The 15,564-nt window shown below is 38.7% G+C and overlaps 1 protein-coding gene across 1 annotated transcript in view; it reads right to left on the bottom strand.

Annotated features, from left to right (window-relative positions):
* LOC149029122 (ultraviolet-B receptor UVR8-like) overlaps nt 1-8,081 on the bottom strand; it is a 50,558-nt gene extending 42,477 nt beyond the window's left edge. Inside the window, exons 1-5 of the mRNA XM_089140474.1 lie at nt 7,731-8,081; nt 7,467-7,611; nt 6,831-6,941; nt 6,692-6,752; nt 6,498-6,616 (exon numbers count right to left, since the gene is read on the bottom strand). Of these exons, the coding sequence (XP_088996600.1) occupies nt 6,498-6,616; nt 6,692-6,752; nt 6,831-6,941; nt 7,467-7,611; nt 7,731-7,762 (468 nt within the window). The 5' untranslated portion in view covers nt 7,763-8,081. The remainder of the gene's footprint in view (nt 1-6,497; nt 6,617-6,691; nt 6,753-6,830; nt 6,942-7,466; nt 7,612-7,730) is intronic.
* Between the last annotated feature and the right edge of the window lie 7,483 nt (nt 8,082-15,564).

Genomic DNA, 15,564 nt, shown 5'->3' with positions numbered 1-15,564 from the left:
TCGTGGGTGTAATCAAATATGATTGGGCCTAAGGAAGCCAGCCATTGAACCCCCAAAACCAAGTCTGCTCCACATATTGGTAACACATAAGCATCAATTAACATTGAATAATTGTGTATATGCACAGGTAAATTACGTACCAGCCCTTCGCATACCAACCTACTTCCATCTCCGACCATCATGTGGACGTTAGTCACTGCCTCCACCTCCAAATTTAGATGTTGTAATAGATGATTCTGAAGGAAGTTATGTGTGCTTCAACCGTCAAGTAAAATTTGTGCAGACCGTCCGGCCACTTTTCCAGAGAACCTAATTGTTGTAGGTGAAGAAATTCCGGTCAAGGAGTGATAGGATAACTCAGTGGTTCCCTCCGCCACTTATTCCAGCTCTGTGGTGGAAGAATTGTTGCTTGCCAACGTTGCTCCTTCATCTTCTTCATATTCCATCAAGAATAATTGTTTACTCTTGCAACGGTGGCCTGGAACATATCTTTCATCACAGTTGTAACAAAGTCCCCTCTCGCAACGCTGATGCATCTCTGTTGGAGTCAACTTCTTGATGGGGATGCTTGGTGCAGGGCTGGTAATATCGGCATTCTTGAATTGTAAGGGATTGGAATATGAGTGGAGTTAGTGGAGGCTTAGTGTGTAGTGGTGTTGCTCTGATGAACCCCCTTTTTAAGTCGAGTAGCTTTTGCTCTTGAATCCTTGCTAACATTACGGCTTCCATTAGATCTACCGGTCGGAATGATTTTACTGCACTTTTTATATCAGATCTAAGCCCGGAGATAAAACAACTGGTAAGATAGTCACTAGGTAAGCCGTCCACTCGATTAGCCAAAGCTTCAAACTGAGCCAGGTAGTTCTCTACAGTGGTGGTTGCATCATTTTCGACAACGATTCACGAGGGTCGTCATACGCCGTCGGGCCAAACCTAATTTCCATAGCTCTTGTAAATGCAACTCAAGTGTTGACGAGCTTGGATTTGGTGATCCATTGAAACCACTGCAATGCGAGTCCCTCCATATGAATTGACGCTAAGGATAACCGTTGATCTTCAGGCGTAGCATGGACCTCGAAGAACCACTCTGCTCTAAAAATCCATCCAGTGGGATTTATGCCGTCAAATCGAGGAAAATCCACCCTCGCTGCCCTGGTTTGAATGGAATTGGATGAACTAAAGCTTGAGGTTCCCAGTGAAGAGCCCAATAAACCTCTGCTATCAATTGTCGGTGATGATTGCGCTACTCTTCCATCCATTGTTGTTAACTGGCTCATAATTTCTATTAAGATATTTCGATTTTCCAACATCGCATTTTTCTGCTCCATTGCATCTTGTAGTGATCCAATTTTAGCAACATGATCTGTAGATGCTACACTGAGTTGACGGAGAAGCTCTTCTGCTTGACGTCCTCGTGTTCCCTTGGCCATGGTAGGGATCCAGCAAGTCAGACCAATGTTATGGTTAATTGCAGAAGAATGAGATGAAAAATAGAAGAGACAAAGGAAGAAGACGAGTTGGGAAAGAATTGAACGAATTAAGAAGAAGTAGCTATTGTTTTCATTTAATGCCTTCTACTGTCTTCTGACAGAACATTTATATGGGCCCAGCTAGTACAGTTCATACCCGTTGAATGCAAAAACAAATTACAATACGTGGCTAATTATCTAGAAGCATCTAATAAACACTATGCGTAAGCCTCAAGAAATGCAGGGTGTTTCCCTTTACAAGTTGAGCGACGTGGCTACAGCACATCTTCCATAGTTATCCCTTCTGAGCCATCTAGCAACACATTCCTGTAACCGTATCATCACACCTTGACAAGTAAAGCAATTCGGATTTCTTCACCAAGGAGTAAGCAAAGAAGATCTTGAGAACAAGCTGGATATTCATGAGTGGTCATAGAAGTCACAAAGGAAGAGTATTCTAGACTCGAACCACCGAGAGTAAAAGCACAATGTCTTCCTCCAAAATAGGCTGAGAAGCTAGAGCAAGTTCATCAGTGATCTTCTTGATTTTAACATGATAAATTGCCATGGAATCGCCAACTTACTTAAGACCAGGAAGCAACATTTGGAGCTGCATAATATTTGCCTGAGAAGGAGAAGCAAATGCAGTAGAAAGAGCACGCAAGATTCAGATGAGGTAGGACCAACCACAATTGATTGAACCTCTTTAGCTAAAGACAAGAAAATCTAGCTTAAACAGACGACGCCAAAAATCAAGATATCAGGGTTGATAACCAGAGAAGACGACAAAATGAAGAAAGAAACACATAGACAAGGGATGCTACCATCAATGTACCCTAGCAGACCAGGACAATCCAACAAGGGCAAAAACTGAGATCCCCAAACCAAATAATTTGTGGAAGATAGTTTTATGGATATTAGAGAAGGTTAATGATGTAAACAAGGTTGAGCCCTCCTATAGTTGGATCCAAAACCCAGATCCAAAAGGCCCAACTCAAAGCTGGTCAAATACCCCAGCGGTATTTTGGTCATTCTTCCAGCCCTTTTAGGGCTCAAAAGGGGTATGGTTGGAAGTTGGAACCCCCTTGATCCAAGGGTTATGGATCTATCTTTATTTTTTTCATTATTTGGATTAGTATTTTGAATTATGACAGAGTCCTAACTCCTAATTAGTGTAGGAGTCCCAATTGGAATCCGTTTAAGGTAAGATTCCTTTTGAATAATTGGCATTAATATTGCAAGTTGTTTTTCTCTAAAATTCCTTCTTTTGTGGTTATTATTTATTGAGTTGTAAGGGGACTCCTAGTTTATAAAGGGTTCTAACATGTCCTTAGGGTCTTCCTTAAATTTATCTTCTTCTCCACATCTACAACCCATTTAGATTTTTATCAATCCCAATCTTTTCCCAAAATCTTAATTTTCCCAAACTTAATCATCCCATCTAGTCTAGGTTTGTTAAAATCTCCCATTCCCAGGTTTAGTAATTACTTTGCTGGTTCACAAAGGAAATGATTTTGGGCTAACGCTAATTCTATGGAAACTATCACAGCACCTCTAACCCTAAAATTGTGGTTACATTAGTTAACGCAACTGAAGATGTTGGATAAGATAGATGGTGTAAAACTCAAGGGAATAATGGAAGGGGAATGAAAGGGAAGGGAAAGGAAACCTGAGATTATTAATGGGAAGGGTTTGGGATAAAGGGATAAGCAATATAAAAAATTTGGGATTGGATGTAAGAGATGTGAGCTGTTATTGGGGTAACCTAAAATTATCTAGGAAGGGTAGGAAGGGGAAGGGAAGCTTATGATTAGGGGATGGGGAGTTCTTGCAATCTTTCTTCTCTTTTTCTTTTTTCTTTTTTCTTTTTTCTTTTTCTTTTCTTCTTTTTTTTTGGTTTTTTTTTTTTCCTTCTTTTTTTCTTCCTCCTAATTCTGCTGCAAGAACCAAAAAATACATAGAAAATAAAAAGAAAAAGAAACAGAAAAGGGGGTTTGGGTGATATCACAAGTAAGAGGGGAAATGGGGGATTGGTTGTTGTCGCAAGAAAGAAAAATGAAGGGGGGGGGGGGAGGGGTCTTTTGTTGGAAGTCTGCTGTTCTCCTTGAAAATTCTGCTCCCTCTTCCTTGAACTTTCAGTTCAGATTCAAGAATAAAGTGAATTGCAGAAATTTTACAGTTGTTTCTTGGCTGCCGTAGGCTAAAGAAAAGGAAAGAAGAGGGACAGAGGGGGGAAGTCTTAGGGGTGTCGCAGGTTGGGGAGGATCTTGGTTTGATTGTAGGTTGGAGATGTAGACCCAGGTTTAGGGTTTGTTAACTAGGACCCTCTTAATAAAAACAAGCATTGATAAGGGTTTATGGAGCTAAGGATTTTAGGGTTTATAAGGCTGTTGGATTTGTTATTTCACTTATACAATTTCAGATCTGAAACTCAAATCCTAAGTTAATTAGAATTCGGCTAGGGTTAGGGATTGGAGTGGGGAAGGTATCCTGCAGTTCAGAGTTGGTTATATCTCTGTTCTGCAGTTAGGAACTTTTAGAGGAGGTAGGGACTGAGGGATGAAGGTTTGAGAATTTTCTGGAGTTTAAAAATTCTGCAACTTCTCAAGGAAGAAGATGATGCGCAGAAAATTTCAAAACCCAGGAAAGAAGGCTGGTTTGGGCAAACTAGGATTAAGACTGTATTCTAGGCTTTAGGGCGACCAAAAGGGAAGAAAAAAGGGTTCAATTGGGGCTGGGAATGTGGGTTTTCTATTAGGGTTAGGACTGTAAACGTGGGGAAAAAGAAGAGGATGGGAGATGACTTCCAGGGCTTAGAAAAGGGCTGGAATTTTCAGAAAACTGAAGGGGAAGGGTGAGAGGGTATTTGCAATGGGTTTAGGACTGTTCCTAAGGTCTGAAACAAAAGGGGAGGGGTTGGTAAGGCTGCAGACTTAAGAGGGAAGTGTAAGAGCTAGGGGAGAGGGCTTAGTACTTACTTGGTTGATGATGAACTGCAGGAACTTTAGTTGAATTTTGTAAACAGTGAGTGAATGTCTTGAAAGTTGAAGAAACAAAATACCACACCAGCCATAGGTTCTCCACCAAGGATCCCCACAACTTCCCAAATCAATATTCAAACTCTATTTCATTCAATCAATAAAATCTCAAAATAACTTACACTAGAAAGGCAATTTATAGCTTGAAACAAAGGACTCAGCTCATACTAGATTACCCACACAATTAGGGTCCCATCATAATTTAACTTGGACTCTGAAAAAGTTATCTAATCACTGCGCAATCTCAGCCCTTGGACTGAGATCTCACTTAAGTTACCTAATGCTAATTAGATAGCAAACAAACTGGACCAAAAAATGAAATAACTCTTCCTAATTTAAGTTATCCTTAAAAGCAGGACTTCTTAAATAGGAAACAATGTTTTCCTAAATACACAACTCTAAACAAATAACTTGACTTTCAACACTTCAAAATAACCTAATTATTAGATTTTGGTCTTCATTATAGCTCAATCCAGGGGGTAGGAATTGACCATTCTAAACCTGGGATGCATTCGGCCTCCTGGACTCACAATTGGGCTTGGGCCCAACCCTAGATACATCAGTTGGGAAGGGGCTGTACTTGTTGGAAGTTGTGGATGCTTGCTGGAATTGTTCGTTGAAGGCTGAAGATGCTCACTGGAATTGCAGAACTGATCTTAGAAGCTTGAAGAATGGAAACTTAGACAACTGCAAGGTCCCCCTCAAAGGAACCCCGCCAATACCTCCTTGGCTGCAATACTCTCAATAATTTTATTCACCAAAGCTAATTTCTTCTGTAGCCTTTACAAGACTCCAAAGTAAACCAACTTCAAAGAGACCTTACTTGACTCAACTAAGGAACCACCTCAACTAGGGTTTCCTTTATAAGTTAGGAGACCCTTTACAGATAAATAACAGCCTCACATAAATAAAAGAAATTATTATCCATAGAGAGTCCTACTTAAAAGAAAAACTTTCTATGAGACAAGAACTCAACAACTAACTCAATCTAAGAATTCAAAACATAATTGGACTCAGGAAACAAAAACAAATAATCTGGAGAAAAAAAATAGTCATCTAATTAGGGCTGGAAAATGACCAAATTGCCCCCAACAAGTTTGGTTGGGCCTTAGGGCCCAAACCAGGGTTTCAGCAAGGGGCTAAATTCTGGTTCACATCAATAGATTCGAAAGCAAGGGAGAAGAGGCTGCAGCGAGAAAAATCGGAGAACAAAGAGCACAAGAACGAATGAGACCCTAAGCAAGAAACTTCAAGAACCAAGAACCAAGAACCAAGAAGAACTTTGTACTCAAGAACTGAACTAAACCCCAAAACAGAACTACCCACTCAATGATACCATGCTGAAGTTTGAAGTGAATGGAATTGAACAAACTGATTAAGTTCATTGATTCAATTATATATAGGATACACAAAAGTTCCATACTGCAAGATGGCATAAACAAATTCAGCTGGAATTCTAACTATGAGTTACCAAAACTACGCTTAACAAGTCACAATGAAGATCTGAAATTCGTGGTTGGGTGACTGCTGGTCTAACACTACCAATGTTCACTCCCCCACTCCATCCATTGCATACACCCACCATCCACATGCATACAAAACCAAAAAATATGCAAGAAAGCAGTAGTGATAATACGTTTTTCTTTTCTTTCCAATATCTAAGAACAAAAGAATCCCATGATATGTTCTAAAATTAAACAGATAAAGGGTGTCAGGATACAATAGAGTAAAATAATAATAATAATAATAATAAAGGAAAAGGGATATCATAGCATTTTTGCTACACAAGAGCAACGTGCAATAATGGTTCTCAAGCAAAAGGCCAATGTCATAGCAATTCATTCAAGTCTTTGATACATTAGCTTCAAATAATTACCCTCTCATGTCTCTCCAAAGACATCTAGTCAGAAAACTCATGTATCTTCAGAACTACAATTTTAAGTTACACCGTATAAAGCATTATGGGAATCATAAAATTAAATTGACAAACCTGACGAACTTTAAGCTTTGGAGCACAGCGTTGAGGAATGACAATATCCCTTCTGAGAGCCTTACTGCTATCATCTTTCCGCTCAGGTTCCTCGCCACATTGCCCATATTCATTACCACCTGCGGCAGACATACTAAGTAATATTTAACCAACACATGAACCACCTCTAAGCAAAGAATCTTTCAACAAAATACCCCAAGCATAAGCACGGCCATGATCATCAACAGCTAGACAATGCCACCCACCAATGGCAGCCTGCAGCGAGAAATCAATATTAAATGCATATAGAATATTCAACATTTAAAATAAATTCAGGATTTGAGATTTACTTACTTGAACAATCTTCACATTAGCAAGAGCCTTAACCTGACTAGGAATGTTTTCAGTTTTAGTTTCTGGTGGATGGCCTAAGGTTCCTCTCTGATTCCATCCCCATGTAAACAGCTACAACCAAGAAAAAGTACATTATCATTTTTTCAAGTACAAGTGAAGACAAAGCAGAGCTAAGAATGCCAAATTGAGATTTTGGGCAATTCATATAGGAGCATGCCCTAATATTTCATACTACCCCGCTCAGGACCGTCCTGGACCGTACCGACAATTCCCAACAATTCCCCCAGATCCAAGATTATTGGATAACTGAACCTCACCACCACAATACTAGCTCTGGTACCACTAGTAGGATTGGCAAGCTCCAAAAGTCCGGATACACTACAGATATTTCATATAATTAGCCAGCAGCTACCATCTGGGTGGGACTTGGGCAACCTCAGCAAACCTCAACAGGCGAGGCCCCAACATTATAGGGTGTGTAGTGTTAAAACCCACGAGACTCCCAGGTTCTGATATTCCTTCTCCTCAAAGTAGAAAATACGAGTTCCCCCAATAAATAAATAAAATACTCATAAGCGAAAAAAGAATGGACTCAAAAGCTAGAGAAGGATCAGATAAGTGATTATGACGATTAACTTTTCCGTCTTCACAAATGGCAAGCGAGTTCCTACTGCCGGCGACAACAGAGCAAACCCTCTCAGACTCGAGGGCCTTAACTGTGCAAACCCATTCTTTCTCTTCATTGTTGCCAATACCCAATTGACCATCTTCTCCGGAACCCCTGAGAAGAAAAGAAAAAAAGAGAAAATATCGTACTATCAGCAAAATCACAGTTCTAAATCAGCTTCACCTCAAAACCTACTAGTTGGAAGGAAGGGAAGGCCGCCTCAGCATTCATACCATGCAAGGATTTTGGGATTTACGGAAGCCATGGAAGTTTAAAGATTGCGACGGTTCAATAAAGAAGCAGAAATTAATTATAAAACGAAAGGGACTCCAAGGTAAGTACACTGACGAGAAAACCAGAGAAAGTGGATTTGATAACGGAGGAAATCTCGGGCGAGCGACGCAATATACTGAAACGCAAGTGAGGTGAGGTGGGCAGTGAGAATAAAAAAAAAAAGTGATGATGAGTCAATGTAGGGTTGGTTTAGTGGTAAAGAATTATACTTCTCAGTGGAGAGGTCATGAGTTCGATCTTTGCGGTGGGCATTTCATTCCAATATTAAAAAAATATCATTACCAAAAAAAATTGATGAATATTCTGTTAGGCTGAGAAGTCATTAATCATGGTTTTTTTTTTCTTTTCTGTGGTAAGAGTTAATTAAGTACAAACTCCTTTTTGGTATTACTTTTTCTTAATACCCTCTCCATGAGACTAATATTTCAATGAACCCATCAGCGGATGCCACCTCGCCCCTGCCCCTCAAACAATGCAGAGGCATAGTCTCAACCAGGGAACAACCTTTCAGCGAATTTCGGTCATTTCGCCAAACAGCGAAATTTTTTGTGCACTGAAAACGACATATAATCTATATCATCGGAAAATCGCTTTTTTTCGGCAAATGATGAAATATGATCGAAATTTCGCCGAAAGTAAAACTCCATTCGGCGGAGTCGCCAAATCTTCCCTGCTATTCCTTCTTTTCTCTCTCCATGTTAAGTATCTGGTCTTTTAATGGAATTTTTGTTATAGGGTGAAAGAAGTTGGGGTTTTTCTCAGGCACTCTTGCTTCTGAAAGAAACCAACAACAAAAGTAGAAGAAATAAAAAAAAAAAAAAGAGAAACAATCTTCCAGCACTCTGTCTTAGTCGCTGTTTTTCTTCAATAGAATCACCATTAAAAATAACCACGCATGCTTCGCCTAGCCGGAACCACCGTCGCGAGCTTCAGCCTTCGTCTCTACGAGTCTGCAACCACCGTGAAGAAAGGATAAAAAACACCTCTAACAAAAGTGAATTTCATTCTTCAACAAATATAATTTTTGTTCAACACATTTGATGCAACTAATGCATTTTGTTTGTTGTATTCACGTGGACTGTCAGCTTTTGATTTTTAAATATTTAATGCGTAGAAAATTGAGTAATGGATGTCCCATCAAATTTGTAAAGAGTGTTATTTCAGTATTTAAATACTCGTTTTCATTAATTGACAGGATATTGAGGATAACCACAGCAATTTTAAGATATTTAATGAATAACGAGATTGAGGATTTCAACTGTCACCTCTTTTTCATCGGCGAATTTTGCCGAGTTCACCCAAGTGCGAACCGGCGAAATTTACCGAACTTTCGTTCCTTGGTCTCAACCATGGTATGCGATATCGTCGAATTCAGCTATATCATGGCAAACCGAAACCAACTCCGATATTCGAAGTTATCTCACCATTTTCTCGTTAGTTCGATGATATATCGCAATAAATGATGGATTTCGGCAATTTCTTGTCGAATTATCCAAATCATTTCTAGAATTTTCTCGCTCTTTTCCAATCTTCTCTCTCCTAGATCTTTGCATTTTTGCCATATTTTCATTCGATCTTTGACATAAAACCTTAGTTCTCACTTCATTATTAACAGGTATAGCATTATTTACGACGATCAAACGAGATTTTACACAGATCTGGGTGTTTTGTTGAGTTTTTCATCCAAGAGGTAAATATTGTTCTCTAAACTTCTTTTTTTTTTTTAAATACATGTCATAATGTTGTTGGATGAGTATGAAATTAATATATGTTGAATACAGTAGGCTGATCTACAAACTCACGGAGTCGGAATTTTTTTCGCTAAGTAATTTATTTATTTATTTTCAGGCGTAAAAAATTGTATTTTTCTACATTGCAAAATGGTTATTTTTTTCATGATATATGTGTTGTATCGTGATTGAAAAAATATATGTGGATCTCCATGGGCTAATCTATAGACTCAAGGAGTTGAAATATTTTTCAACCCAATAAATAATTATTTTATTTTTTAAAATTTATTAAAATATTAATATAAAATATAAATCATACTACTATATAAAAGGAAAACCTGCAAAAGTTGTGGCACGTATTTTCTTTGTCTAAAATACCCTTCCTAAATAGACATGCACCTCCTCAAAGAACTGAACCCCTACACTCCCGCCCGTACAACAGTTTCCCCAAAAAAAAACCCCCTACAATGGAAAACGAACCGTCACCTTTACTCACTGAAGAGGGCAGCAACACAGTTAAATATCCAATTATAAAAACACATTTCACATTATACACATACGTAAATATCCAACAACCATAAATATATAACTTAACCTTCTTCATACTAAATTATTCAAAAACCTATTCCCCAAACACGACACTCTTAACTTCACTGTCTTCAATGTTACATATTAAAAGACCCATTCCCAAAGACGATTTGTATATAAACAAATATCCACCCACACACATGAGTACTCAATTACCACTACCAAAGATGAATGGGACAAAAAACTTTAAATGAACCCCACATAGTTACAAAATTTATATTCTAAACTACTCATATGTCATATGGCTGTTCCGCTCAAATTTCACAAATAGACACCTCTTCAGAAACAACACAATCGTGACTTGCTGCTCCATGAATCGACACCTCTAAAAGCCACTGTCAACGAAAAGAAGTGACTTTCGCAAGCTGCCCCTACGGTCCACGAGCCCACCTACAACAAATTTAACACACCATTAATGACGCCCAAAGTTTACACATTACCAGCAACTGCAAGTTCCCAATAAATCACTCCAAACACACGCATGGAGAGTACCAACAGCACAAAGAGTACCAACAGTACACAGGTATGGGAATTCCACCTATTATTATACTCACCATGCACAACCAGCAGAACCACACACTAACATACAAATCTCCTACAGGGCTCGAAAAACCGGAACGAATTGCAAAACATCAACTCCCTCAAACTTCACCAACAAGAATGGAAACTCAGAGTTACCGTACTTCAAAAAGGTTGCATCCACGAATACAACACTGTGAAGGGATCTGGCCGACTGCAAAAAACCATACTCCTGAATGAAGAGGTTAGCAACCCTATCCACTCCTGTTTTTACTTCCTGTCTAAAAGACCATTCCTTGCACTGAAAACACATGCATTAAAACAATTATAGCTTAAATATACCCACCGGTACAGATGAGAAATCATGCACGTTGACTCTATGTTTCCCCCTTTCCTTTTTGGGTCTTTCTTTCGCACCAAAAATATCAGTAATACTTCATCGGGAGAGCTCTCATCATACATCTGCATCTTTCTCCACTTCTCATATTTCCTGACATCCAAATCAGCACCATTCTCACCGAAGAGCAGTGTTCATCTGACTTATGCCAATGCTTCTTCCTACTAGAACTTCTACTAATTCTTACTATTTGGTTGTCATCATCAATATAATGAGAGCTTCTTTCGGGCTAATGTCTTCCCTTCTTATTTCCAGAATTCTTTGGGTTCTCCTCATCTGGTTCTACCTACAACCCCAACAATCAAAACAAAACACATAAAACAGATCAAGTCATCAGCAACCCAAATAAAGGATAGAATTCACAAGATAATAAAAAAAATTTTAAACAACAAGTAAACAAAACCATAACATAAAGTAAGTATTATCCAGCAAATATATGTACGTCACCTGATAAACAAAACCAAAACATGTCGACAATTATTATTACTAAATTAATCTCAGACATAAATTATTAACATGATAAATGCTGAAGGAACCAACACAGGCCCACTCATCATAAACACCCCTAGCTTATTCTTATATAGATATCATCAAACAAAGTCACAAATATAAGCTGTAGGTTCTATAACAGTGATAGAAACATCTGAAATTATTGAATGGAAACTGCTAACATCTACCCCAATCGGCAATTAAAGAGGAGGACTAAAATCTGAAACTAAACCTCAAGGTTACCAGAGAAATGATGTTCGATTCTTACCAGGAACGCAAAACTTAGGGGTGATGCACTAAGGGTTTCACCCAGTAATTTTTGTAGCCGTAGACTGAATACGAACAGCTAACAGCCACATCTACCAAGATATCTAAACAACAACCAACTGCCAAATTGAGCAACTAAGGTTAGCAACCCTATCCACTCCAGTTTATACTCCCCGCCTAAAAGAGCATCCCCTGCACTGAAAACACATACATTAAAACAACTGCAGATCAAATATACCCACAGGTACAGCTGAGAAAGAGCGTAACTCAACTCTATGTTTCCCACTTTCCATTTTGGATCTTTCTTTCACACCAGAAGAATCATTAGAGCCTTCACTTTCAGAGAGAGAATTCGGTTTTTCCATACTTATTTTTGTCCTCTTCTTGACTCTACCACTCCCTTCATTGGGAGAGCTCTCATCATACATCTCCTTTTTCCTCCTCTTCTCATATTTCCTGTAATCAAAATCACAACCATTCTCACTGAAGAGGAGTGTCCATCTGAGGAATGCCCACGCTTCTTCCTACTAGAAATTGTACTAATTCTTACTATTTGGTTGTCATCAGATTTATAATGGAACTTCTTTTGCACTGATGTCTTCCCTTCCTATTTCCAGAATTCTCTTGAGATCCCCTCATCTGGTTCTACCTACAACCCACACATTCAATACGAAACACATAAAACAAAACAGCTCATCAGCAACCCAAATAAAGGATATAATTCAAAAAATAATAATTTTTTTTGAAAGGACAGGTAAACAAAACCATAATATGAAGTGAGAATTATCCAGCAACCATATGTACGTCACCTAATAAACAAAACCATAACATGTCTACAATGATTTTTATTCAATTAATCTCAAACAGAAATTAACATGATAACAACTGAAGGAACAAACACAAGCCCACTCATAATAAACACTAGCTTATTCTTATATAGATAACATCAAACAAAGTCACAAATATAAGATATAAGCTCTATAATAGTGATAGAAACATCTGAAATTCTCAAACTAAATTACTGATATTCATACAAGTTTAGGACTACAAAATGGAATTCTTCAGTGAATGAGTCTGTACCAAATGCAGCATGTTATTTGGAATGTCTGATTGTTTGTTGGTTAATGTTTTATCGGATACTCATGTTGAATTGGCACCATGTTCATTGCGGATCTCTATTCCATGGGAGCTGGTTCAGCCGCTCACAAATATACTTAACCTCATTCCCAGGGTACCAAAATCCACGCAGTGCTATTCAACGAGACAATTGACAAATTCGAAAACAGCTTGGTAGAAGGAACAACATATACCATAGCAAATGGTATGGTCAAGGGTGTGAACACAAAGTACAGGAACATCCATGAAAGGTATGAGCTATCCCTGAACAACCACACCACAATTGAAGAAGAACATGCGAACCACACCAGATACAGCATAAACTACAATTTTGTTGACCTCAAAGACATCACCCAAACTGTCGGCCAAGACAGGGCATATGGTAAGAAGTGACAACAACTACCTTCTATACTGCATCATGTAGTTAAAAAAAAAATTAACCAGCAACTCACCATCAGCTGCTTCCTTGTTCTGCAGATGTGATCGGCGTACTCGTACAAGTTGGCCAAGCAATCCCACTAAAATCATCCCTAGGTGCAGCAAACAAATACAAAAGAGAGATACAACTGGCAAGCCCCAAGCAAGTACTACAGAGACCTAATGCAAGTAGCAACCTACATTATCGTTACATTATGAGTTCTACAAACTACCCACTCCCTGCATCAAATTGTTTCTTTTGCAGCTGTGACCCAACACTCTTAACACTATGGGGTGATTATGCCACCAACGAAGGACAACAACTAAGGAACATACTGCCAAACAAGCCAGTTGTTGCAGTCACTTTAGTGATCCCATCATCATACCAAGGTAAGTACATAATCAACTACCTTCCACCTACTCTTGACACACCCAACGAAATTTGGCATACCATTACACTAGCATACCAATGACTAATTTTATGTTGTTATAACATAGGGGCATCAATTATGACAACAGATGGTTCAACAATCCAAATAGAACCACCCATCCAACAGACCCAACAGTTGAAGCAATGGTAAGGTCAGACCCGAGAACCAACAACTACACAAAACATAATAATGGTACAAAATCTCCCCTACCAACACCATGCAGGACTCAAACTCCAACGGGAATACAGGAGACATCTCAAACTGTAGCGCAGCACATGAAGTACAAAAACGCAAAGCATGTCAGCATATGTGATCTAACTTCCAGCCCCACATCCTCATTCGAGGTAAGCAACTCACAACAAAATTAACCCCCCCCCAAAAAAAATTAATTTTTTCCCCACATCCCCCATTATTAAAATGGAATAAAACTTACAAAAACCGCATCAAATCCAGCCACAAAATCTATATGTGGAAGGAGTGATCGAAAATCTAGAGAATGCACACCCATGCTGTAACGCCTGCAAAACATGCAACAAAAAGGTTCAACTAATAGCGCAGCAGGCATCATGCGACAAGTGCAACAACATAGAGGCTGAGTACATTAAAAAGTACAGCAACTGCCTAATCTCTAGCCCATTTCATGCTATTTGACTCACTCATGTTATACACAACACTAACCCAATCTCCCATAATTCCAGGTACATGCTGCGAATCAGGGTGACAGACAAAACCGACACAATAACTATAACACTCTTCGATGGTGTTGAAGACTTAACAGGCTGCACAGCAAACGAGTACTGCAACTCCATCAAAGAGGTAAACTCTAAAACACAATAACTCGACACCCACTTCCCGTAACCCTCTTCAATAAATAAGGTTCTTTTATAAGAAAGGAAGCCAAAAAAAATAAATTATAGCCCTCCTCCTAAAATTGGACTCCCAACAACATGAAGAAAAGTTGCAGAGCTGCATCACCAAAGCATGTCGATTCTTCTTCAAGATGAGCCGAGTTAATGAACAAAGCAGGATATCGAAGAAAATAGTGGCGGACCATGTTATAGAAGTCAACAACGAAGCATCACCCTCTACTGCAGACACAAAGCGAGCAGCGAAGAAAAGAAAGATTTAGCAGTGATACCCCCCTTCCTAGCAGTGACAACTTTGTATCCAACTTTTAATGTACAAGTCCAACACCCTTTTTAATAAACTTAGGCCTAACATTCACATATATGAAAAGCATACAATTCATGCAACACACCTTCCGAGGTCATACACCACATTAATAAATGGTTAGAAATTTATAATCTAGAAGCAACTTCAGTGTTGCTTCTATTCACTCCCTCTTTGCTGACAGACAGACGGGAGCTGAAATTCAAACCACATATCTATCGAATGTGATATGCAATAGAAAGAATACATGAATAATACGATCCACGATGTCTACCTACATAATATGTTAGCAGTGAAGGCTAATAATGAATACACGACAAACCAACATGAGACCATACCAGTAGAGCAATTCAGTTCTTAATTTAAAAAAGGCCAGCTTCTTATTAAATGGATAAAAATGAATGTGGTGATGGAATAGAGCAATGTAAAAGGGCAAGAAATGTAAAAAAGCCCAGCTTCTTATTTTAAGCAAATTGATGTTCTTCCTTAAAGTAGGAGTTCAAGAGAGGGTTTATGAGGATGGAACTTCAACAAGGACAAATAGAAGAAAGCAACAGAAAGTAAAATAAATCTGAAAATATTATATGTTTGCTCCTTGTAGTATATCAGATATACCAGTAGCAATCCCCCCCCCTTGGGTCTGGTTCTG

This window comes from Hakea prostrata, chromosome 1 (assembly GCF_041222555.1).
Source record: "Hakea prostrata isolate BN-2017 chromosome 1, UWA_Hpros_2, whole genome shotgun sequence".
Taxonomy (NCBI): Eukaryota; Viridiplantae; Streptophyta; class Magnoliopsida; order Proteales; family Proteaceae; genus Hakea; species Hakea prostrata.
The sequence above is the reverse complement of the archived record's forward strand: the minus strand, read 5'-3'. Positions and strand labels throughout refer to the sequence as shown.